Genomic DNA, 26,441 nt, shown 5'->3' with positions numbered 1-26,441 from the left:
CATGATTGGATGCATCTACAGGAAAATGTCATCTGCAATTGTGTTTTCAACACTGGTGAAAAATTTTAATAAACGAGAAAAAACAAACATTCATCTAATGTGAAATTTGTGAAAAGGATCCATTCTGACATAAAAATTGGAAGAACTATATGTCCTCCAATCATGGTAGAAACCATCTGGAATGATTATGGATTAAACATCCCATGTTTATACAGTAGCTATTTTACATCAGGTTTATGTGAGTTAACCACAGTTTGGAGAGTTTTAAATTGTGTTCTTAAATGTTTACATCAATTCCATATGCAGAAACTCCAAGCTTTGCTTGCAAGTAATTATTTTTTATATGTAGAATTCTGTCTAATGTTTCTTACGGCAATCTGCCTTTTTTCAATTTATTGCTGTCATATATAAACCTCAGGAAAGTGTTTTCTACGTGCACAATACTCATGTGTAGCCAACAGAAAATCTACATATACATGTACATTCTAAAAAACCATTCTTAGTGTATGTTTGGACTGGTATTGTGAACAATTTCTTCAGGTTCATATCTTCTATAATCACAATTCAGTGGCTCTTATTATAGTATTTCTCTGGAAGAAATTCTACCAAATTGCTGCAACATGTTGTTTGTAATCAAATGTGATTTTATCATAAGAATGTGTCTGCCCATTTCAAAATGATTGTCTATAATAATGTAGATGCCAGTATTGTGGGTTAATAGATTGGACATGGTGGGCTGAATTTTTTGTCAGATTTATCATACATCAATTTCTTCTTATAGTTCTGCTGAAAACCATAATTTGCAATATCCCAGTTGATTCAGTTGTGGGTCTCATTGCTCAACAATCCATTCTGGCTGCAAACATGCACAAAATGTCTAGCATCTTTGAAACTCATCACAAATACTCCTTTGACACTACCAAACATATATTATTGTTAGTGGTCATAATTTTGAGTATTTATTGTAATAATATACAATCTATTTCTTATTTTTTTAAATTCCCACACTGTCTTCATACTCTTTATTGAAGAAATATGAGATAAGAACTAAATTTAAATAGTTTTTTTCAATCTCAAATTTTATGTATTTTTTCAAGTGTTTTTTTTAAATTAATGTTATTTTATTTTAGTTTATTTAGTTACTTTTTAAATAATCTGTAGAACTTCACGACATCATTTCTACTTAACTTACAAATAATTCATTTATCTAAAAGCTTCTATTTCTTATATATCTGATTTATGTTGTGTCATTTTCTAGTGATCCCAGATGTGTGCGATTATTTTAAAATTTTGGCTTTAAGTGTTAAAGGTTAAAAAATTTTAAAATGAAAACACTTTTTTTTTTTACTGTAATAAAATAAAAACTCTTTATGTGATTTGGGGGAAAATGGAAAATGCTCAATTATATAATTCAGGATGCCTTGTTAACTATTAAAATGCAGACATTTATTATTTATTCGCAATACAACATTTGTTTATTATTCAAATAATCACAAAAATTAAAGTTTTTTTTTTTTTAATTTTTAAAAAATTCTGTTCATTCAAAATGCTGCTTATGAATATTGAGTTAATTCTGCCATTAACTGATTATGAAATACAATGCTATAAAAAGGCATGATACTTTTTCCTTTGTTGATGTTATTTCACTTTAATGTTTTTTACAAACATATTAATTTTTTTCATTCTTTATTGCAGGGTGTTGGACCACAAGAATATACTTTAATAAAGCTTAGAGTGTTACCACCTCTTCCACAGAAACTAAGGTATATTCTCTGTTAAATTTTCTGGTGTTTAAGATTTAGTCTTTATACTGATTAAATCAGAAATCTCTTGTTAAATGTATACAGAATTTTATAGTTAGTTGGTAAAATAAATTTACTAAATTTTTTTTTTAATTGCTGATTTCAAAAAGTTGTTGTGATTTCATTAGTTGAACATAATGGCTTTAAAAAATAATATATATTTCTTATACTTTTATGATGCTTGTTTACTGTTTACTTAAAATCTTTGAGTTATCTGAATATTGTCTAACAAATTTTATGTATTATTTGCTGTTATAGTTGCTTCATATTTATTTTATTGAATATTGGAATTTAAATAAATGTTTAGTTGAGTAATTTGCTGTTTATATTTTTTCCCACTATTTTTTTAAATAACTTTGTATAGGTAGTCAATGAAATGTAATTGTGAAAATGCTGTAACTCTTGATACACTTTGTTATTTTGCATATATGATATTTACACAGTTATAGTAAAGCATTTTTGGGGATGGAGGAGGAAGCTTTTTTTTATTTTGAGCAGTGCATTTTTTATTTCAAATAATAATGATTTTAATTAATTTTAATGCATACTTTAAATTAGTTTTTCAGTTCCTTTTCTTATATTTGTTTTTACATTTATAAAAATTCTCACAGCTGTGGTTGAGCAATACAATCGCAATTTATGGCAAGATTAAAATTATTTTCTTATCAATTCAAGAAAAGATGCTTCAGTGTAATAAAAATAAGTATAATCATTCCCTATTTATTAGTATTATTAAAAGTTACTTTAACATAGTTGCATTCATCCTTGCTTTATTACCAACTAAATTATTTGGAAAAAAAAGAAGGGGAAAAAATTCATGCTTGTAAGTCTTGAAAATTATAGTACCTATTAAAATCAAAGAAATTATATGTACCCTCTCTGAAATTATTTTATTTTTTAGCATTAAAAAGCAGAGTTAAAGGGAGATTGCCAAAATGTGAGGAATTGTAATTTATTCTATCGCACCTGTCTAAAGAAACATTGTGGTATTTTTAAAAGAAAATACACTTTTTTATGTAATTTTGTTCATTGAAGCTGGTCTTGTTTTATATAAAATCAAGGCTTCTTAAATTATGAATTGTAATTCCAAGCAGAAACTGTAGAATAATATTAAGGCTGTTTAAATTTTGATTCTTTCTCTTGAATTCATCAACAATAGGAACTAAAAACCAATGAAAGAAAAATTTGTATTGAAGGGATTAATTCAAATTTAATTAGTAATTGAAGCTATTCTGTAAAAAAAAAAAAAAAAAAAAAAAAAACCTTCTTTATTGAGAAAATAACAAAAATTTCGTTTTCTAACTTCAATGGTACCACATATCTCAGAAGAAATATCTTTAAATATAAAAATATGGCAAGAAATTTTTTTTGAAATTCTTTGCATGATAGCTGCACATTTGTGATGGAAAAATTTGTTGTTTAAAAGAAATACAGTTAATCTGAATAGATATTTTTCTTATGTGCAACCAAATAAATATTTGAGTAGCAAAAAAAAAAAAAAAAAAAAAAAAAATTATAGGGAAATTATTTCTCTCCAATTGTTTTTTCTTGAGATTCATTTAAAGATTGAAAGTGTTTGTTTCAAAATTATGTTATGTTGTTGATATACTTAAGTATTAAATGTGAAATAAAATTTATTATTGGTTTACATAATAAAAAAAACTGCTGCTATATAACAGCACTTGTACACTAGCCACCCAAATTTCATTGATATTATACTTGAAGAAATATTCGTTTTAAATGTTATCAAATCAAAAGAAATATTTATTATTAGATGTATAATTTTTTAAAATTATCTCTTACAGTACTTTCACAGGTTTCTCTGTGTTTCTTGTGGCAGCTACATTGAGACCAGAAACAATGTATGGTCAAACTAATTGCTGGGTAAGACCTGATATGAAATATGTAGCATTCCAAATAGTCAATGGCGATATTTACATTTGTACGCATCGAGCTGCACGTAACATGAGTTATCAAGGCTTTACCAGTGAAAATGGGAAAGTGTCTGTTTTGATGGAATTAGAGGGCAAGGTGTGTATTTCTTGGAATATCCTTGATATACTTTTTTAAAAATATATTACAGTAATAAACAGAGTTATTATTATTTTTTTTAAGGATATCCTTGGTATACCTCTCCAAGCTCCTCTAACATCATATAAAACTGTTTATACATTGCCGATGCTTACAATTAAGGAAGACAAAGGTAATTCTAAAGATATTTTAATAAATTTTGAGCATATTTTACTAATTAAAAAACTGATTGTTTCATTATTTTGTGTATTGATTAATTGTTTTATTATTGGTAATTTTAAATTGTTCAAATACATAATTTTTTCATGCTTTAATACCTTGTTTATATATTCCATCAAAAATATTTGAACATTTCTTATTGCTCATAATCTACAAATGTTAAGACCAGGATTGCATAATTTGCAAGAATAGTTTCAATTATGTGAAATTCTAAACAGTTTTAATGTTTCATTTCCTATTTAATTGCATAATTTTATTCCATTGTTGAAATCTCTGGGAAGAAAGCTTCTGTTTATTATCTGTGCATTATATCTGAGAAATAAGAATGTGAAGTTTCAGTATCTTTCAGAGGAATAAGAATGTGAAGATAATCTACAACTAGATTACAGATTACTGAGACATCTACTTTTTTAATCGTACTGTTATGTATTGGGATTTTAAGACTCCCACAAATTTTGAAAGCCCTTGAATTATATTTTACTCTACTGAAGAGTGCTTGATTTTTTTTGTTTGGTCTTTGAAAAATAAGTAAAATTTGCAGCTAATATTTTGATTTGCAGACAGAAAAAAATAAATCCTTTGAAAAGGGTGCTCTATGATTTCAAATGGCATTATAATAGTCAATTTTCAAAAAAAAAAAAAAAAAAGTGAAAATTAACTTTGAAATTATATTTTGTCTCCATTATTAAGTCTGAACAGATCTTCTGATAACTAATTACAATCAGGAAGACTGCTGTTTTGTGTTTTTCAAAAGCCAGTCGTCGGTGCTTCATGAATTTGGGTGGATTTTACAAAATCATTATAAGTTAAGAAACTGGCATATGTGAAAGCAGTTTGCATGTTTCATTAATTTTTCAATTTCTTTTTTCTGAAATAAGAAAAATATGCAATTAAATTTCTCATAATTGTGTATGCAATTGAATAAGCTCAAAAATTGCTGATTCCCATTTCTTTTAAAATGATGCAATTTGCATATTTTCAAAAATTAAATTTTGTATTGCCTTCTATTGTATAAATTTTTGTACATCAAAAATCATCTCACTTGAACAATTCTAAACATGTAAATTACACTTTTACACACTAATTTCTTCTATAAAGAAAAATTTACGAAAATTTTTTTACATCCTGTAAAAATGTATTTTAAAATATTTTTAGGCACTGGAATTGTTACTAGTGTACCTTCTGACTCGCCAGATGATTATGCTGCTTTGAGAGATTTGAAGAAGAAGCCCGATTTGAGAAAAAAGTTCAATATAACTGATGAGATGGTTTTGAATTATGAACCTGTATGTATAATATTTAATAATGCTTTTCTGTTTTATTATTGTTATTGCTGCCATTGTTTCTGATTATCAGGAGCCAAGCATTGGCTTTATTGGCATATAAAGCATATATATTTTCTTCTTTGTCTTATAGAATTAAAATGTTGTACAATTTAACATTTTATAAGATTTTTTTTTTTTTACACTATTCTTTAAAAGCTTTTACCTTGAAATAAAATTACTTATTGTAAAATTTCGCTTGGTAAGTATATGAACTTATTTCTATAGTTACAATTCTATGTTATACGTGTCTAATTTTTTTTTGCTTCATAAGGTCAAACAGGTCACTTTACATTATTAAATGTCCATTATATGTCACTTTTATTATGTAGATTCCAATCTTGAATATTCCTGGTTTTGGTGATTTAGCTGCTGTTACAGTTTGTGATGAATTGAAAATACAAAGTCAAAATGACAGAGAAAAACTTGCTCTTGCAAAGGATAAAGTGTATTTAAAAGGCTTTTATGAAGGTGTAAGTAAAACTTTCTGGTTCCAATAATGCATTTTGTTTCACTCTGAACTGTGTTTTATTATAAAATATTGAAAGTTTAAAGCTTAAAATGATTTGTGTTCCTTTCCTCCCCTCTTCTATTCAATGTCAACCATCAGTTATTTAAAAAAAAAAAAAAATAGTGCATTGTTGTATGTTATTATGATACTGACTCGTTTTACTTGTTAATTTCAGGTTTTATTAGTTGGCAATTACAAGGGACAAAAAATACAAGATGCCAAGAAAGCAATTCAGAAAGACATGCTGAACAAGGTATTTCTTTAAAAAAATTTTATATGAAGGTTTTTTTTTTTTTTTTTCATGTGCTTGTGTGCGTTAATGATACAGTGACAGTATTATGCAGTTAATATTTCAGTATCTGAAGTAGAACAGAATCAAAATTGTCTCTATTTACATTTTAAGAAATGTTATTAGTATAATTAATTGCCTGTAGATATACAAACAAAGAGACTTTCATAATAGTTGACATTATAATTTGGTTTACTATATTAGAATATTACTATATTATGTGGTTATAATATTAACTTCAAGTAAAATTAAACTATAATGAAATATAATTAGTATTTCAAAGAAATAGATTAGTCATCAGAGTACGTTAGTGATTAATATTCCTTAAATTTTAAAAATAATTTATTACACAATATTGAAAACAGCTATTGAAACAATTGATGTTTTAATAAAAAAAAAATTAATGTTTTTTTTAGTATACAATGAACTCTATATTTTCCAAATTTAAACCTTTATTCAGCTCTTCTTTGCTATTTCAGAAAGATATTTTAAAAATAGAGTATAATACAGTGCTTTATTAAATAAAAGAAGCGGTGTAGATAATATTGGGAAATTTAGGCGCTTGTTTGTGAAAGAGTTGTAGTAACATTACTTTTTTAATAAAGAATGTTCAAATTTAAAATGTAGGAAACTTTCTTTCTATTATTAAAAGAATTGAGAATGTACTTCTCTTGACTTTTTCTTGTACTCTCAAACCAAAATGGAATGTATCGGTTGTCAAAAATTGATTAGACATGTTAATACTTTCATATACATAAAATAATGATCAATAAAAAAATTCCTAAAAGCATCTAAAATGATTTTTGACTATGATGTAATTTCACTATTTTTATTAGTAAATTTATTTATTTAGTTTTTCTTTTGAATGTTTTCTGGTTTCGGGTACGTAAAGTTTATTTAAATCAGTTTTGCTACAAATTAAAATTTTAGAAATGTTTAATTGTTGAGTTGTGTGTGTGTGTGTGTGTGTGTTTTTTTCTACATTTTCCAAAAATTTATTTAAATTTTTTAATGCATAGATATTTAATAATTTTTCTGGGGATGTTCCAACACTTGTGTAAAGTAAATAAATACAATAATTAAAAATGTATAAAATAGTTTCTTTCACGTTTAAAACGTCTTTTGGTGAATATGATCCCATTTTGGATAATAATTTTATGTTGAAAGAAATCAATTTTGTGTGTAAATTAAGTTCCTCTTTCCATTCATAGATTTGGTACAAATTTAGATATTGATATACAAGGTGTTTACAAAGGAAAGGTAAAGGTAGATACTGTGGGTATAAATGAAGATTTTATTCAAAATATACGTCATAGGCCTCAGCACAACAATCCCATTGATTAACAATCCCTTGCTCCCTGAATTCCTCCGGCCGTAACGAGCCCCAGTCTTTCACAGCGTCCTTGAGTTCGCCATCTGAGTTGAAGCGCTTACCTTTCAGATGTTTTTTCAGAGGACCAAACACATGAAAAGAGCAGGACGACATGTCCTGGCTGTAGGGCGGATAGTCGAACTGCACCCACTTGAACTTAGTCAGTTCCGCGTGTGTGTCCTTGGAGATATGTGGACGCGCGTTATCATAGAGCAGAACCACACATTCCGTGAGTAGCCCCGGTCTTTTGTTCTTGAAGGACCTGCGTAGTCTTCGGAGTGTCTCACAGTACACATCGGTGTTAATGGTTCTTCTGTGCTCGAGGAATTCAACGAGTAGCGACCTTGGACATCGAAAAAGACGGTGAGCAACACCTTGCCTGCTGACGCCACGGCTTTGAATTTTTTAGTGGGAGGTGACGACATATGCTTCCACTGCATGCTATCCCGCTTTGTGTCTGGCTCGTAGTGATAGCACCAACTCTCATCACCTGTGACGATCCGCTCCAGAAAAGCGGGGTCTTCATGATACCGAAAGATGTTAAACGCAGTTCCTTGTGCTAGTCGGTCAGCTACTTCGGAACCCACTGCGCGCGCACCTTCCGATAACGTAATTTGTCGTGAACAATTGTCCACACTATTCCAATGCTGACATCCATTATTCGCAATGTGACACTTCGATGACTTCTCACTAGGTGGTCCACTTTGTCGATGAGATCGGCCGTGATGACTGTGTTTGCCTGGCCTGGTCTCGGATCATCAACCAAACTCTCACGGCCTGCATGCCATTTTCTCCCTGACTGGTCCGACACACAGTCTTCCTCGTATACGGTGACCATCCGGTGATGAATAGCGGCCGGTGTAACAGAAATCGGATAACGCCGCGTTGGTCCTCAGTCGTCGAATATTGCAATGTGAACGTCAACTTGTCTTCACTGCACTGCCTGTCAATTGGACGGCGCTCTGCATAAGAGCCTCTGCTCTCTCCTTCACATGCGGGCGTCCGCGCATGCTTCGATCTATGTTAGAGACTGTAATCGCATCATTAAATGTTTCGCTACGTTCTCCCTTAGCGGCATAGGCAAATATGTTAACGGTTATGTTGTTACAACGTTTCGTACCTTTTCATTTTAACACCCCTTGTAGAATCATAGTATGAAGAGAACATTTTGTCTTTAATCTCTGTTTTCGAATTATTGTGTTCACATGCACACAAGCAGACGTAGTTGAATTTCATTCTTTTGCATATTTGAATTATTGCAGTCTAACACATGGAAAAGAAAAAAAAAAGACTTAGGGAATTTTAAAATGATATAAAAAATATTCAGTTCAAATTTTTGGTATCTACAGTATTTGTTATACCTTGAGTACTATAATGCTATATATTGAAGAAAATAACAGCAAAAGAAATGTATCAAATTCATACTTCTTCAGTTCGTCTGCATTTAGGTAGATAAATTATGTATGTGTTTCAAACCATGATGAAATTCTTTAATTATTATATGAAGGTGAAGTTTGACAAAAAAAAAATCAAAATTTATTTGAATTTTAGTTTTAAATAATATTTTTAATAATTTAATGATAATATCTAATTGTATTAAATGTCTGGAAGCCATTTTTTTTTTCTGCATTTAAAGCTAAATGGAGAGATGTGTGTCAAATAATTAAAAAAAAAAATTTTTATTGCAATTTTTGGTATACATACATAATTTTTATATTTCCCACAAAATACAAATTAATAAAATTAGGCTACATGAATCATAATATATATAAACATATAAAAATAGAGGAAACTAATACAAGGTACTTTTAAAGAAAAAATATATGGTATTGCAGATATTTTAGTGCTTGCTAATTATTATATTTGAAATAATTGAAAGGCAAAGCAAAACTAAACTAAGAGAAGCTCAATGAAAATCTTTTATAAAATTAAGAATCTACATAAACTAAATGTATGTAACTGTATTATAAATTTTATAGATGCAATAAAATTATACAAACCATGGATATAGAAGGAGAAGCATGATTGAAGAGAGTAAACAAGATTTATGGTTTATTTAAACAGGTACCAAAACTTAAAAGTGTAGAATTCATGTGGCATAGGTTAACAAAATAATAAATTTAATAATATTGTTATTAATTGATAATCTGCATTAGAATTATACATTTCATCTGAGGTGCTGTAGCTTATAAATACTAATAGTTTCAAATTTCTAAAGAAACTACTATTGCATATTATTGTTATTACATCACATATACATCTAAAACATTACTATTAATTATAAAACTCGTCTTTTCCAGAATGAAGCTGTTTTGTACATGGAACCTGAAAAGAAAATTATATCAAGATCTGGTGATGAATGTGTAGTTGCTCTATGTGATCAATGGTTTGTATTAAATTCTTGTTAATCATTTTTAATGTTATTTATTACTTTTTCAAAGATCATATTGCATAATCCTTCTCTTTGTAATGATACTATTCTCGAATTTTGATTTTTGTTTTGATTTGTTTAACTTAATTAATTAATGTTGATAGAGTATTATCTTATAATATTTTTATTTAAAACTAATTAAATATGTATAACATTTTATTTCTAATATGCCTTTATTTATATATCATTATGAGTTTGTGATGTTGCATCCCAGCATGATGGTTTTCATGGTGATAGGGAGGATAATTTTAGATAGCTCTAATGCATGTTGCAATGGCTGCTGTGTCAATGGCCCCCAGCCTCGGCGACAAAATAAAAATTTCCAAAGTCTATTTGAATCTTGTTGATATATCCAATAGGATATGAGTTCTGATGATCTTTCTAGAACTTTTTTTGTCTTGTCATGAAAGCTGTGTGTGTGTGTGTAATGATATTTTAACTCTAATTTCAATTTAATTAATTTTCAAGATTTTCTCTTAATTTAGCCCATAGTAACTTCATTCTAAAATATTCTCTTATTTCGTGATCCAATTCCACTGTCTCTACTTAATTAATTCAAGAGAAGCTTTGTTGAATCAGCTGAAATCTAACTTTCCCACACTACGTGTGACGAGATAACATACCGCTGATCAAGCAAATTCTTTTTTAAAATCTCCCTGTGTTTCCCCTACCTTGTCCACCCGTATAACGAAAATCCCTATCGAAATCTCATAATACATTAGCACTGTAAAGAAGTATTTTTCCCTATCAAAATCATAGGTTATATAAGACCAGGGATAAAATGTCCAAGAGCTCTTCCCTCATTCCTTTCTGTGTCGTTCTGTGTGCTCGTCGCTTGTACATATGCTTGCTTCTTCAAAATGAAATAAAACGACGTCACGAAATTAAAAGTATCTTCATTGTCTTCAAACTGCATCATGCTTCACAACAAATAATATTACACACACACACACGATGAATCAAGTGCTGAGAAATCAGTCAGTACTAAATCTATATTGAGTCAAGCATTGATTAATCTGTGAGCCAACAGTCAGTTTCAGCTTAAGTGAATTGACAGTAATGATTAGTAGACATTCAGAAGCAAGAATAGTCGTGCAAAGTCTCTTTTCTGCAGAGTTTTTTCTAGCTGTTTTGTACTTGTTGTGATTGTTTACTACTGATTTGCTGCTTTCATGATGCTGTGTCTGCTTTAGCTGTGTTTTGTTGTCTATGTGTAAAATAGTCATTTTTTATTGGTTTATTTTGCTATACATCCACTGAACTGTAATGTTGATTTCTGAAATTTTAAACTGTATATATATATATATATATATATATATATATATATATATATATATATATATATATATATATATATATATATATATATAATTTTAGTTGAATCTTTGTATATCAAAATTGATAATCTAAAATAAAATATTTGTGAAGAAATTTTGATAAACTGAAATATAAATTGAATGTTTTTATCATTTCATTTCTAAAACAATTATTCAAAATTAATGTAATTAGTAAATTTGCTAACAGTATATATATATTTAATATATCCTGAAATACAAGAAAGGAATCTAAATTTTTATTCATTTTTTTAGAGAATGTAGTCTCTAATTTCTTTTTGAAAATGTTCTTGTACAGAAAGGAAGTTAATTTTTTTCACTAGTTACACTGAATTTAAAATAAATTTCATTCTGAATTAGGAAAGAGATGCATAGAGCAAAAGCAGATGAGTTACCTGCTAATATTTAATCTTTTTCCATTAGCAACTTCTGATCTTTTATTAATTTTTATTTTAGTAAAAATTAATGAAGCAATTCTTCTTATTTATATTTTTTCTTACAAATGACACCCATAGTTGCATTTTGACTGCAATAAGTATGCATAAGATTTTTTTATGTTAAACTCCTTTTTTTCAATACAAAGAAACGTTAGTTGATATACAGAAACTGCTTTTCTAATGAAAATCCAAGATACCTGAAAAAGGTTTTAAACATAGAAGTTTGACTTTATTTTAAAAGTATAATATTTAAAGTACTTGCTACTATATATAAATTATTTCAATTTTTTTAAAAGTTGTTCTGATGTCTATATAAGAAAGAATAGTGTTCAACTGATCACTTTATTTTGTGCTGGCATCTGGTAACAAAATTTCTAAATTTGTCAGTTTTAATATAAAAATAATCCACTAATTACCTAATTTAGCTTGTTGCTGTTTGAAAGAAATGTACAAGTATTTATATGTTTTCAAAAATTAAATCTTTAAAAAACTATTTTTTATCACTGATTTTTTTTAATTATAAATATTATGAAGAAACACATTAATATGTGCATACTACAGATAGATTAATAATCTTATTTTGTGCGAATTCTAGTTTTTCTATTCTAAACCAAAAATAAACTATAGAACTTGAAATGTGAAACTATAATATGTTATATGTTTTACTACTGTGATGTATTATTCCTTTAACCAGATGAGAGTACAATATATTTCGAAAAAATTAAGAATGCTTGATCCAAAACGTTCCCCCCCCCCTTAGTTTGTGAAGTAGCTAGAAATTTGTACATGCTGTCTTTGGTCATTTAACCTACTGCAAGGAATTTTCATTCCAATCTGAAAAAAACATTATAATTGCAGATATGTAACTATGTTCATGGAGACTGAAGTAAATTTACCCCCTTTTCATTCCTATGTATACTGGAAGTTTATTCGTGAAGAATGATTGATTAAAATATTTTATCATACCTCAATCTATAATTAAGAAATAATTCTATATCTTAATTATTGGTGATTTTATATTTAATTATTTAGGAAAATTCAAGTTATAAATATTTGACCACATATTTATCATCTCTGCATATTTAGTTTTATATTGTGTTTTTTAAGCTTTGGACTTGTGAGGGATTCACTCTTCTTGTTCCTTTTCCTTTGATGAATCAGCAATTTTTTAATATAGCTTATAAAATTGCTATTATCTTTTTTAGGTATTTAGACTATGGTGAACCATCTTGGAAGAGTCAAGCTTTAGAAGGACTGAAGAATATGAATCTTTACCATGAGGAAGTACGGAAGAACTTCGAAGCAACATTTGATTGGCTGAAAGAACATGCCTGCTCCAGATCATATGGTTTAGGTAATAAAATGAAATGATTCTATAATTTTAAATTTAGTTTTTATATATCCTGTTTTTGAAGACTAGGAATCTTCATATTACATTTTTGTGTTTACTTATTTTAAATAATTTTATTTGTAATTATTCCATGATGTTGTAAAACATTATTTTAATGTCATCATTTCAAATACTTGCAATGGTATTGCTAATTGTAGCAGCAATGTTGTACTGATAATGTTAATAGTTTCTATTCCCATTACATTTTTTCTGAAATTTACCTTTTGGCTTATGTTTCAGGTACTAAACTGCCATGGGATGAAAGTTGGTTAATTGAATCCTTGTCTGACTCCACCATTTATATGGCGTATTACACTGTTGCCCATTTACTACATGGTGGAGTAAAGGGTAGCATTGATGGGAGGAAAGGATCTCCCCTAGCTATAAAGTAAAATAAATTATTTCTATTTCTTACATGAACTTTTTATTTTTCAATATGTATCATTGGTATCAGTTATAATACATTATAAATTTTTAAAAGAATGCACTTTTTTTTTAAACAAAAATATCCATTTTTAGTTTGTTATTAAAAATTATTATTCAGTGATTTTGATTAATAATAAACAATATGTAAATTATAACCTGAAAATTCATTTTTATCTGTCTACAGCTTCACTTAGGTAAAATTTAAAATAAAAGTTTTTCTTTTAAAAAAAAATTAGACAAATTGACCTTTAATACTTAAAGGTATTTCATGCACCAAAATTAAAAAATTCTATGAATAATCTGTTTTTGAAATGTAATATTTATTATTAATAAATGCAGCTGCATGTTAATAAAATATAGCAAATGCCAAATAAAAAATGAACAAATTTTTGTTCAGATCAGAAACATTTTTTTTTTTTAAATTTACTACAACATTTCTGTTACTTTATCTATTGATCCATTGTTATCTGTAACAAAATTTCATATAAAATATGTTTAACAACAGTGAATAAAGTTTTAATGTTATATATTTTTAGACCAAATGATTTGACTCCTGAAGTGTGGGACTACATATTTTTCAAAGATGCTCCTTATCCTAAAACAAAAATGGAGAAAAGTGTTTTGTTGAAGCTGAAGCGAGAATTTGAGTTTTGGTATCCAGTTGATGTCCGAACTTCAGGAAAAGACCTTGTCCCCAATCATTTGACTTATTTCATTTATAATCATTGTGCCATATGGCCTAATCATCCTGATAAGTGGCCCAAATCCATCAGAGCTAATGGTCATCTTCTTTTAAATTCAGAAAAGGTTTGTTATGAATTGAAGTATTTATTTCCCAATAATTTTGTGTTAATATTTTTATTTACTTTACGGAAATACTATAATTATTACTTAATGATGATATTCCCAATATCACAATTATTTCAAAGATCCTTCAGGTTTAAATTACTAATTCCTGGTCTAAGTCTCCAAAGTTAATTTTATTCTGTGTGATTTATCAAAAACAATAATCATAACTTGTATCACATTATTAGATCTTGAGCAGAACTTTTTCATTTTGAATAATCTTCATTGTATTTTGTTTTTGTGCTGTATAGGGCTGATTGGTTTAGTAGTTTTAACATGATCATAAATTATCAAGTAAAACAAATGTGTATAATATATTGCAATGTCATTTTTTAATTATTATCATTCTTTACATTTATAGTACTCAAAGGTTATAAATCCAACTTCAAAAATATAATTTTTTTCAACAAATTTCCACATTTTTTAATGCTGATTTAAAAGAAAGTGTATAATAGTTTATGTATCACATATAATAACTTATAGCTGCAAGCCCATAAATTTTTCTTCCTAATTTCCGGTAAGTCCTAATTTTTGCTGCAAAACCATTTTTCTTGGAGAATGTAATGAAACTTGTTTGTTCAATAATCTATATAGCCCTGTTTCTAAACAATATTCTCAAAGTTTGCCGTTGTTTATATGCTTGGAAAAATTTGGACTTCTTGTGAACTGATGGCTGGTATTATTCAATACCTTGTAAATTTTCTAATTTCTAGAAAATAATGATAAAAATGTATCAAAACATTTTCCATTCAATTAAAAATAAACTTATATATAATGTAAAAAAAAAAATAGTGATTAAAAATCCTTTAATGCTCTGAGTGCAATTGATAGAAAAATATAATAATAATTAGAAATTGTTACATGAATCCTTAGCAATTTTTAAAAAAAAAATTCAAAATATTATATTTTGCTGATATTTTATATATTTTTAATTTTTAGATGTCTAAATCTACTGGAAACTTTCTTACACTTTCTCAAGCCATTGAAAAGTATTCTGCCGATGGTATGATTCTGGTTTATTATTAATTTCAATTAAGCTGCATATACTAAATTATACTATATATTGTATGCATTACTGTTATTTTGTACACAGTTAATTTGTCTCATGTAGCTTCTCTTTATACCTACCTTTGTTTAAAGGAGTTCAAACTACCAATAATATATTTTGAATTTTATTATCCTTGCGTAATTTCAAAGATTCATATAAAATTAATTTCTTTACTTACAAAGGGCTCAAATTGTACATTATTTTAGAGTTCAATAAATTTATTTCAAACTTAAGTTAAAAATATTTAACAAAATACGATTCAAATAAGCTGCACACAAAGAATTCTGTTTGTATTTTTTTTCTCTATTCTTTGTATTATTTTATTAAAATATAACCTATTTTTTATTTGCTGTCATAATGTTGCTTAGGTTAGATTGTCAACCTTTGAAAATGGGCTGTGCAATAAATTTAGAATTTTAATGTATTTATGACACATTGCAGTTCCTGCTAAACAAGAGTGGGGAATTGAGATAAATTAATTGGTTTAATTTAGCATTTTGTTACACTGTTTGGCCAATTAGCATACAGCATCGGCATTGTAGAACAATTTACATTTCACTTCTGTTACTAAACTGATTGCCTTCCATTGGCGTTTTGCCTTTTCAAGATAAGATGCATTTCCAAATTCCTGTGCAATTTTCGATATATGCTACATGTTATCAAAATTTTAAAGTCAAACTTCTTCCTTGTTGAAATTTTTATTTTTCTCCTTTGATTAATTCTTGAGTAATGCAAAAATAAATAAATAATAATAATAATAATATTTTTAACTTTTTTTTTTTTTTTTTTTTTTTTTTACACACACAAAACCTAACTTTACCATTGTTTTAATCTGTGTGTTTTAAGTTTAAAAAGAATTTTAATGAATGCATACACCTTCAACCAAATGAATGTATCCATTTATTAAAATAATTATGGAAATTCGATTATTCAAATAATTTTCAAATTAAATTGAGGCAAAAGATTTATTTTGAATTTAATTCAGGGGGATTAATGATAGGTGATTTGCAAAGATACATTTAAATTCCATGATAACATTTGAGTATAGATTTCATTTTATGAAAGAGTGTTTAAAATATCGCTTAAAAGGGCACAGCATGGAATTATTCACTTCATATCCAAATTTGGTGTCCTCTGAAATGATGGCTTTGAATTTCCTTCTCCTCATATTAGTTTTTATTTATTTATTTTGCTGCCTCCCCCCCCCTTCCTCTTTACTTGAAGATTGGTTAAGCCAATCCAAGAATATGTTGGTTGTGTTATTTTAAATCTAAGAGAATTATTTGAAAATATTGAATTAGTCAAGAATGTCTAGAAACTTGCATTATTTTGATGTATTAGTTTAATATATTTAACAAATATAATATTTATTAAATATATCACAATGGATTATTGTAAATCTAAAATAACTTGGAAATCATGAATTCTTTTATAGAACTAAGCATGTTTTGATAGCTGGTATTATTACTTTAGAAAATGAATTACTGATTAACTGAAAAATTCAGTTGTTCATGAAACATTATATTGAAATCAAACATTTTTAGATTGCTGCTAAAATTTTAAAATAATTGTATGAAAAAAAGGGAAAGAAACTTAATTGCTAATAAAAATTATCTTTATAGTTATAAGTTATTTGTACAATAAAAAATAGTACATAAAATTTGTCTGATTAAATGTATTGCTATATTTGATGGAAGATTTTTGTTATAAATAATTAACTTTAATGTTGCTTTTATGCCCTGTTTTATTTTACGTGATAATTTCTAATAATAAAAGAAATGATAATTTCTTATTGTGGCTCAGGTAAAATAAGCTTTTATTATATATTACTGATTTTTATGCATTTGAGGGAGGAGGAGGGCAATGATTTTTATAGTTATTTTGTAAAGCATCTGTTTTCACAGATTGATAATTCAGTTGTCTCGTGTAGCATAGGATATAAGATGTATTATGATGATCATTTCAATATGATTGTAGTGTATTTAAAAATAATTAATATATTTTGAAATAAAACTATGACTAAAATTAAAGTTCTCTATTTCAGTTGCCTTATTTCTTCACATAGTACCTATGATTATGATTTATTCAGCTTTCTGCATCTGTCATCTTAAGTTGATATACTGTGAAAATTAATTTATATTTCAATATTAATTAAACATTCTTTTACACTGACTTAAGTTACTCTTTAAAAAGTCATTTGTATCTAATAAAGATTTCTACCATAAAAAGTAAAAATTTCTCAATGTTTTGATTTATTTTACATCTATTTTTTAATAATTGATTAGATTATTATTATCCAACCTTCAGTTCAGTTTCAATAGATGGACCTGTTTGAATTCTTATGAATAATTTTAGCCCTTTATTAGATATTTTTTATTAGACTTTTTTCTTTTACTTAATAAAAATCAAAAGCATATTTATTCTTGAATTATAGAAATAACGTGAAATTAGCCTAAATTTCAGAAAAAGGAAAAACTGTATGTCATAGTCACAAAATATTTATTTTATAACACAGATTAGAAAATATTTTAGCTCTGAATTAAATATATTTTTATTTGACAGGCATGAGAATGTCTCTGGCTGATGCTGGCGATGGAATTGAAGATGCAAATTTTGTGGAAAATATGGCTGATGCAGGAGTGTTGCGATTATATTCATTTTTGGAATGGGTTAAAGAAATGATGGCCACCAAAGACCAGTTAAGAAGCGGCAAAGAAACTTACAATGATAAAGTGTTTGTCAAGTATGAATATCACTTATATTATTAAAATATTTGTCAGTGTTTAATTTCTGAAATTAGTGCTTAATTAACATTAAAGAAATAGTTTAGTTTAATTTTGTTATATTTGTTTTTGATTTATACACTATATTTATAGTTAAACATATATTAATCATACATTATAATATTTAGAAAAGTCATAAATTCTAAAATTTTAATAAATGAATTCTATATGGATATTGTGAATCAATAAAATAACAGTACTTAGTTCAAATCTGATTGATTAATATGGCGTACTTTACAATAAATTAGAGCATATGTTATTTCTTTAAATTATTTTAATGGTTTTAATAGCAATTTTATATTGAAAAAATATAACTTAAGTCATTAGATACTGACAATTAGCACATTAAAAATATAATTTACAATAAGATTGGATAATATGATTAAAATCCACTTATTTATATTTGATTTAAATTATTGCTAATATAGATAGATGCTATGTAATACTTTATTTTAAAATATCTTTTTTTTCCCCTAAAACCTTCTGTTTTTGTAGTGAAATCAATCACCTAATTAGAGAAAGTGAACGAAACTATGAGGAAATGCTCTACAAAGAAGCCCTACGAACATGCTTCTTTGAATTCCAAGCTGCCCGAGACAAATACAGGGAACTTACAGTAAAGGAACAAATGAATCGAGATCTTGTTTTGAAATTTATTGAAATTCAGCTTCTTCTTCTTAGTCCTATTTGTCCACATTTGTGTGAACATTTATGGAAACTTCTTGGAAAGGTGATTCTTTTGTTCTTTGTAATATTCTAATGAATTCTGACTTAAACTATGAACACTATTTTGCTTTCCTATATTTTTCATTCTAAAATATTTTTTCCACTAAAATTAAAGTCTGTAGGCAGTGTTTTAATTTCTTTTTGCATTATTTTGCAGAAGGAAAGCATTATGAAAGCAAAATGGCCAAAAGCTGCTCCTGTTGACAGTGTTCTCTTAAAAGCATCAGCATATTTCATGGATGTCGTCCATACTTTCAGACTGAGGCAAAAGAATTTAAAAGGAAAGGTAATAAGTGAAGTTATATTATTATTATTATTTTCACTGTGGTCTTACAGTAAATTTAAAAGTTTGCCTTCATGCTGACTTTTCAGTTTCATTCCTCTTGACTTTTTAATACAGAAAATTGGCATTTAAACATATAAATATTAGAGAATTTATTTAAAAATTGTAGAAGAAAATGCCATTTTCAGTTTATTAAGAAGAAAAATTTTTATGACTGTAATGTTTCTCTTACTATTAACGTAAATGTGTGAACATAATGAATTAAATTTTTAGTAGAAGCATTTTTAATTTCATACCGTTTGTGAAGAGTACTGTTTTAAATTTTAAATAAACATATTTATAAAAATATTGTTAAAATTAAGGGCCAGAATTGCTAGATAATCAAATTGAAAAATGCCAGTATCTTACTTACTTTTTAATAAATGGAAATTTTAGAAATCATCCTGTGGGTATTTTAAAGTATATGTAAATCCCAAATTCAATAATTACAGTAGAGATTTAAATTATATCAAGAGCTAACAGACTTGTTACTCAACTTTCCTTTCCTTTTTTTTTTTTTTTTTTTTTTTTTTTAGTATTAAAAATAAATATTTTTATTGTTGCTTTTTATTGTGAAATCCTTACATTATAAAATAATTACAATTTTTTTTACATAATTTGAAGCAATATGGACTGTCTAATTTTTGCAGTGTTTACTTCTAATTCTTTTTACAATTTGTTTTCTCAAATTTATAATAGAAAGGAGTTCCAGTGACTAAGCCTACACATGCTATAATTTGGGTTGCAAGAACATTCCCACCATGGCAATCTCTTGTTTTACAGACATTGCAGAAATTATATAAGGTAATATATATATATAGTAAAAAGTGTTAAGAATGAATTATTTAATACAGATTTATTTCTAATATTGAAAATTTCTATTTTAAGAAAATTATTTTTAAAGATCATTATTTTGTAAAGTTTAAATTTATACTTTATTTTAATTGTACTTTAATTTATCCTTTAACTTATTCTTTGCTATAGATAAGATATTAGGTCTGCCATTAATATTTGTTGAGTGCTTACTATGAATTACCTTGTTAACTAGTTTAATTTATCTTTCTAATGTTTACCTCAGAGGATAATCAACAAATACATCCAAAGTTTAATCTCTATTCCGTTAATAGTGTCAAATCACATTTAAGTGAAACCAAGAAAAATATGAAAATATTTCAAATAATTGTAAATTTTTATGATTGAACAAGATGTAAATTTGGAATTCTTTGAAAGCAAATTTAATTTTTAGCAAATGGCATTTTAAAAAATTTAGCTCAAAGAAATTTATCAAATTTGAATTGATTCGATTGCTTGTGGGATATTTTGACATCATAAGATACCATCACAAATTTCCTTCAAAGTTTTCTCTGTCTTGTATTCAAAGGGTTTTTTTTTCTCTCTCTCTCTCTCTTTCTTTCAAGATTTAATCTCTGTGTCATTAATAATGCCAAATTGCATTTAAATGAAAACAAGAAAATATGAAATTATTTCTAATAATTGCAACTTTTTTGCTACTGAACAAGATGTAAGTTTGGAATCCTTTGAAAGCAAATTTAATTTTTAACAAATGGCATTTTGAAAATTTTAAGATACCATCACAAATTTCATTGAAAGTTTTCAATATCCCTTTGAAATTATTTTCTACTTATGCCTAGTTTAAAAACTATGATTAATTTAATCATTTGATGGAAACAATTTACTTTTATAAAAAGAAATGTAAGGAAGTGTTCCTTTCTAAAGAACACAAAAATTTTGTGATAAAAATTATCTCTTTTGATTATATGAATTTTTAATTCTTCTTTTGGAAACTAAGATTTTAGATGAATTTATAATTTTTCTTTTGAATTGTCTTGATACTGGTTCTTCTTAGGAACCTGAGGGTCTTCCTGAAAACAAAATAATAGCTGTTGAACTTGGCAAGCTCTCTGAATTGAAGAAGTATATGAAAAAAGTGATGCCTTTTGCTCAAGTCATGAAGGTAAAGCCTTTTTATTTTTGAAAACTTTAAGAAAAAAAATTATTTAATGCAAATATATATGAAGTATATAATAATATTTTTAGACAGAATTATGAAAATTTTGTGTATTAAATCAAGAGGACTGTAGTCTTTAAATTCTTGATAAAATTTTGAATGCTATTTAGCTGTTCAAGAGCGTTTTGTGTTTGGAAGAACTATTTTAAAAACTTTCTTCTGTGATTATACATAATAATAATGCAATTAATTTTATTAGAAAAAAGAATAAAGTCTAAAAATTTTTTGATAAAACACTAACTGATAAAAAAAAAAGTCTGGTTATCCATTTATTTTAAAGTGATTTTAATATTTACTGACTTGAAAAGACTATTTTTAAATTGTTATTTCTATTTATTAGAGATTCCAGTATAAATATTTAACGATTATCATCATGGTAAAAATTTATTTCTGATACTATTATTATTATTGAGATTACTATTTTGGAAAAATAAAATTTTATTATTAAGGATAGATATGTAAAAAAATTGCATTAGATATGCAACTTTTTTTTCAGATTTTATTATTATTATTAAAGTTGAAAAAACTTGGACCAGTTTGTGTTAGCAAAGATTTATCTAATTCTGTTGGGTGTGTGTATGCATTTTTTTTAATTATTATTATTTTTAAATAAATCAACAAATGCAAGAAACACATTCTAATTTTAAATTTTTAAAAACCATTTAATTAATTAATGACTACTCTACAGAATATTTCACACAATGCTTTAAAATTTTCTTAAAGAAACAAAAGGAATTAGTTAGTTTTGATGTATAAGTTAAGTATATTCCTAAGCTTTCTTTTTATCATAACCTTGAGGATATAAGACACTGTATCTATTAACCTTTAAAGTTTCATAACTTATGCTATAAATAATGGAATTGCATTTCTAATTCTGTTATAATGTATAGCATTTGACAGAAATTGTTGCAAATTGCTTTATGAATAGATGAGGGCTAAATTAGTTTATTTAATCATTGTACATGGATTTTACTCCTTAATAGAGTTAAAGCTATATGATTCGTCCAAATATTATCTGTTTCCAGAATTAATAATTATTTAATTGCAAATTTCATTGGCATTTATGTCAATGATAAAATAATGTGTTATTGAATTCAAAAACATAGAAATTAGTTCAAATCTTTTTTTTTTTTTTTTTTTTTTTTTTTTTATTTGCAACTTGCAATTGTTTTTTGTTTGTTTTTGTTGTTGTCATTTTTTTTTCTCTCATTACAATTAGCTAACTTTATAATAAAAAAAGTTTCATAGTTTTTACATTACATTAAATCCAATCATTTTCCTACATAACATTTGGCATGACTTGCATGATTTAAATTAATGTAAAGTTGCATGTTAATAATTACAAAACTAAAATGCTTTTAGTTTTGTAATTATTCATGCTTAAAAAATTAAAAGTATTAGCAAAAAAGTATTTTATGAAGATAAATGCTTACTTTATAATCTCAGGTAAACCATTGCATTAATTATTCTTTTGTTGTTGAATTATTCACTTCATAAGGCTCTTTATTTTTTTAAATTTTTTTGCTTTAAATAAATATATATTTTTAAATATATATATATATATATATATATATATATATATATATATATATATATATATATATATATATATGCTTAAATTCCTTAGATATAACCAAATTTTTAATTTTTGAGTTTTAAATTAATATGTAGAATTCTAGTCATTAATAAAAGTTTGTTGTGTACTTTAACAATCATACTGAAATTTTAGACATATAAATTATTTTTAAAAACAAATTGCAAGCAATATTTATGTTCAAACATCTGCATTAATTCAAAAATATTGATTTTCTTTTAGAATATAGACAATTTTTTTTATTTGGAAACAAATTTTAACTATAAATTTTCATCAGAAACTATTATTTGATTTCAGAGCAAAACTTCAGTAATGAAATTTAACATTTTTTTATTGAATTTATATTAAAATAATTTCTTTTATTATCTCTTATTGTAAGCAGAATATTTTATTTATTATTGTAATAATCATGAATCAAACTCATTAAGATTTTTTCCCCTGCCTATCTTTATATGAAATAGTTTGGGTTCCATAAATTCTGTATTTATTTCAGGAAAAAACAAAAAGTCTTGGAATCAGTGCTTTGAATCTTTTCTTGGATTTTGATGAAATGGCTGTCCTCAAAGAAAATAAAGAGTATCTCCTAAGTACTTTAGATGTGAGTATTATATACATGAAATTTACATGCTTGCTGTATTTAAAGGGTTTCATAGTCAATCATTTCTTTATTTGAGTTATCCTTTTTTTTTTTTTTTTTTTTTAGTTAGAAGAGCTATTATTTAAATACACAGATGAATCTGATGATAAAACACTTGAAGATTGCTGTCCAGGTGAACCAATTATTGTGTACTCTACAGCGGTAAGTGTATGTTTTAATACATATACATTATTATGTATAGTATATCGTGATCTTAGAAAATTGCAATTTTTCTCTTATTATTGCATTAATTAATCTGTTGGAATATCTTATGATAAATAAACATAAAGTGATTTTTTAAAAAAAGTTTAATGCGAATTTTTTAAATTATCATTGCTAAAGAAATAAAAAAAATTTAATGTAAAATATTTGTTGAATATAAAAAATTTTAATTTTTTAAAAATTTTATTATTATTATATAAGTACTATTTTGAGCTTCACAATTTCAAAACAGAATGATTTAAGTCTTTAAAAAGCTATTCAGAGAAAAAGCAAGGAATCATAAAACTATGCATTTTTACAAACTTTTTCCTTTTTCAATTATTGAATCGTTTTTCAACTCATTTGTTGCTAAATATCTGAATCTTTTTTTAATGTGAAGCTATTTGTTGAAGAACCTGTCTTGAAACTTTGCAGGAACATTTTTTACTAGTTTTTGATTTGTAACTGTTCATTTCCAGTTAACTTTTATATACTTCTAAAATAAATTATTCTATGCAAATTAATTTAGTAAGATGTGTCTGAATACAAACAATGATAGAGTGTATAGTATTTAATAATATTTCAAGAAAAACTTTATTGAAATATTATGAAAGACATTATTAATTAATAGTTGTGTGTTTTGTTATTTTCTTAACTTTGTTTTTTGTTTGTAACTTTGTTTTTTTCTTATTCTGTACACCTTCATTAAATTTCTTATTCAAAAATGTCTGTGTGCAAATGATTCAAAAATATTTATGTGTTAGCTGTTTGAATTTTTGCAGTCCTAAATTTTTTGTTTGTTTATTTAAAAGATATGATTTTAATTAATCTCTTGTCTTAAATAAATGGAATGTTGCTTTTAAATGCTGAAAACTGTATTGAGTGTTGAAATGAAAGTTATCTTAGAAATGACAAATAGTTTCTATGCTATATATTTTAATAAATTAGAAAAAAAAATTCATATGAACAAATCTTATTCTATTGTAATAATGTTTCTTATGTATAATTTGTTTTTCTTATTTTTAGCCATCTGTTACACTGAAATTAATTAATCAACAACCCTGTAGTGGATACATGGAAATCGAACTTCCTGTCTATGATGGTACCACTGTCCCTGGCTTAATTTCTAGAATTCGTAAAACACAAAAAGTACCAGGTAAATTAAAAACTGCTCCTCTGTATCTTCCTCTTTGCATTTAATAAGAAATTTAAACAATATTGTATGAAATATGATAAAATAGATTTGATACTACTTGTTATTTAAGTTATAATTATTTAAATTATTTTCATGAATTAAAGAGAAAATTGGAAAAAGTTCAATTTATGTAAATTAACAAGATTTAAAACATATTTTTAGAGAAAAATTTAGATTCCCTTTGGGAATGGGAATGTGTATCTCAGAGCAATTTTTTTTTTTGAAATTTTAATTTTTATTAATTAAAAATTAAGTTGACGTTTGGTGTTTTTCCATGACAACTTCCAAAAATATTAATGCACATACCTGACTTTTACACCATTTTAAAATTTAAAAAAAAAATCTTTTTATTGATAGCAATTTAGAAATTATTCAAATTTTTCCTGAATTTTGTCATTTTTTAAAAAAATTTTTAATTTTAAACAATATATATTATTGATATGAAATTCAAACCATTTTTATTATTTCATCAAATATTTAATTATATGATTTTCTTTCATTGCTAAAAACTAGAGAAAGTTGGAAGGTAAATAAACTAGACATTTACATTTTTAATAGTGCTATAATACACCAACTCGTAGCTGAAGCAACTAGTATATGATGTTAGTAAAATTGTTTCAATTTTACCATTATTTTTTTAAAAGTTTTAATATTTTTATTTTACAGAAAGCAGACAAGTGAAATTGTACAGGTATAATGATATACTTGTGGGACCTAGAACTATCCCAGTTTTGGGAAAAACAGAAAATGGAAAATCCCTCTTAAAAGAAGAATCTAAGTTCTCTATAGAACTTGAGAAAGCAAACATCATTCTAGTGGAAAATGGAAAGAAATTCGAAATCGGTTCACAAGTTTCTTATGTAGTAGAATGATTATTTATTGCTTTAATAAAATAAAGGACTAATAATTTTTATTTATTGGAATTATAACTTTTTTTACATGAAGCATATGGACTCAGTGAATAGGAAATAATAATTTATACCATTGCACAATTCCGAAAATGACAAACATTTTTTAATATAATTTATGTACTTGTGAATTGGTGTATTTGTTGTGATTCCAGTTTTAATATTTTTGTAAATCAAATCATTTTAAATAAAAGTTATATCTTTTTTTAAAAACTGGAATAAATTATAAGTTTTGTACAATCTGAAATATCCTGTCAAATTTGATTTGAATTTTCCTTGCAACTGATTATCATGTGTTCATCTGTAATAAAAACATTTTAATACTGATGTAATTGTAGTTTATGAATTTCCTAAATGATGTCTTAAATAAATGTCCATATATTTCTATGTATTTTTTAATAATATTTTTCAACCAAGGAAAATTTTGGGGATTAGAATTAGAAGAAAGACTCAACTATTTAATTTTAATTGCATCAAATTAAAGTAGTAAATGAAGTGTCCTTCATCAAGATAAATATGCATCTATTTGGCAAGAGCAATATTTTATGCATAATGTATTAAGGTCAATGAATCTTATATTTTTGCAAT

At 26.0% G+C, this 26,441-nt stretch overlaps 1 protein-coding gene across 2 annotated transcripts in view; it reads left to right on the top strand.

Moving 5' to 3' along the window:
* The window catches only part of LOC129968868 (leucine--tRNA ligase, cytoplasmic-like), a 59,247-nt gene extending 33,389 nt beyond the window's left edge, over positions 1-25,858 (top strand). For both annotated transcript variants that reach the window (XM_056083178.1, XM_056083177.1), the window contains 20 exons: positions 1,696-1,763; positions 3,608-3,833; positions 3,918-4,005; positions 5,208-5,338; positions 5,707-5,847; positions 6,061-6,138; positions 9,847-9,932; positions 12,954-13,102; positions 13,379-13,526; positions 14,101-14,371; positions 15,350-15,413; positions 18,021-18,201; positions 18,737-18,971; positions 19,125-19,253; positions 19,989-20,093; positions 21,157-21,264; positions 23,406-23,510; positions 23,616-23,711; positions 24,777-24,906; positions 25,612-25,858. In XM_056083178.1, the coding sequence (XP_055939153.1) occupies positions 1,696-1,763; positions 3,608-3,833; positions 3,918-4,005; positions 5,208-5,338; positions 5,707-5,847; positions 6,061-6,138; positions 9,847-9,932; positions 12,954-13,102; positions 13,379-13,526; positions 14,101-14,371; positions 15,350-15,413; positions 18,021-18,201; positions 18,737-18,971; positions 19,125-19,253; positions 19,989-20,093; positions 21,157-21,264; positions 23,406-23,510; positions 23,616-23,711; positions 24,777-24,906; positions 25,612-25,817 (2,745 nt within the window). In that variant the 3' untranslated portion in view covers positions 25,818-25,858. The remainder of the gene's footprint in view (positions 1-1,695; positions 1,764-3,607; positions 3,834-3,917; positions 4,006-5,207; positions 5,339-5,706; positions 5,848-6,060; positions 6,139-9,846; positions 9,933-12,953; positions 13,103-13,378; positions 13,527-14,100; positions 14,372-15,349; positions 15,414-18,020; positions 18,202-18,736; positions 18,972-19,124; positions 19,254-19,988; positions 20,094-21,156; positions 21,265-23,405; positions 23,511-23,615; positions 23,712-24,776; positions 24,907-25,611) is intronic.
* Positions 25,859-26,441: the final 583 nt, after the last annotated feature.

Source organism: Argiope bruennichi, chromosome 5 (genome assembly GCF_947563725.1).
Source record: "Argiope bruennichi chromosome 5, qqArgBrue1.1, whole genome shotgun sequence".
NCBI classification, from domain to species: Eukaryota; Metazoa; Arthropoda; class Arachnida; order Araneae; family Araneidae; genus Argiope; species Argiope bruennichi.
Note: the sequence above shows the minus strand (reverse complement) of the source record. Positions and strands in the feature narration are given on the sequence as shown.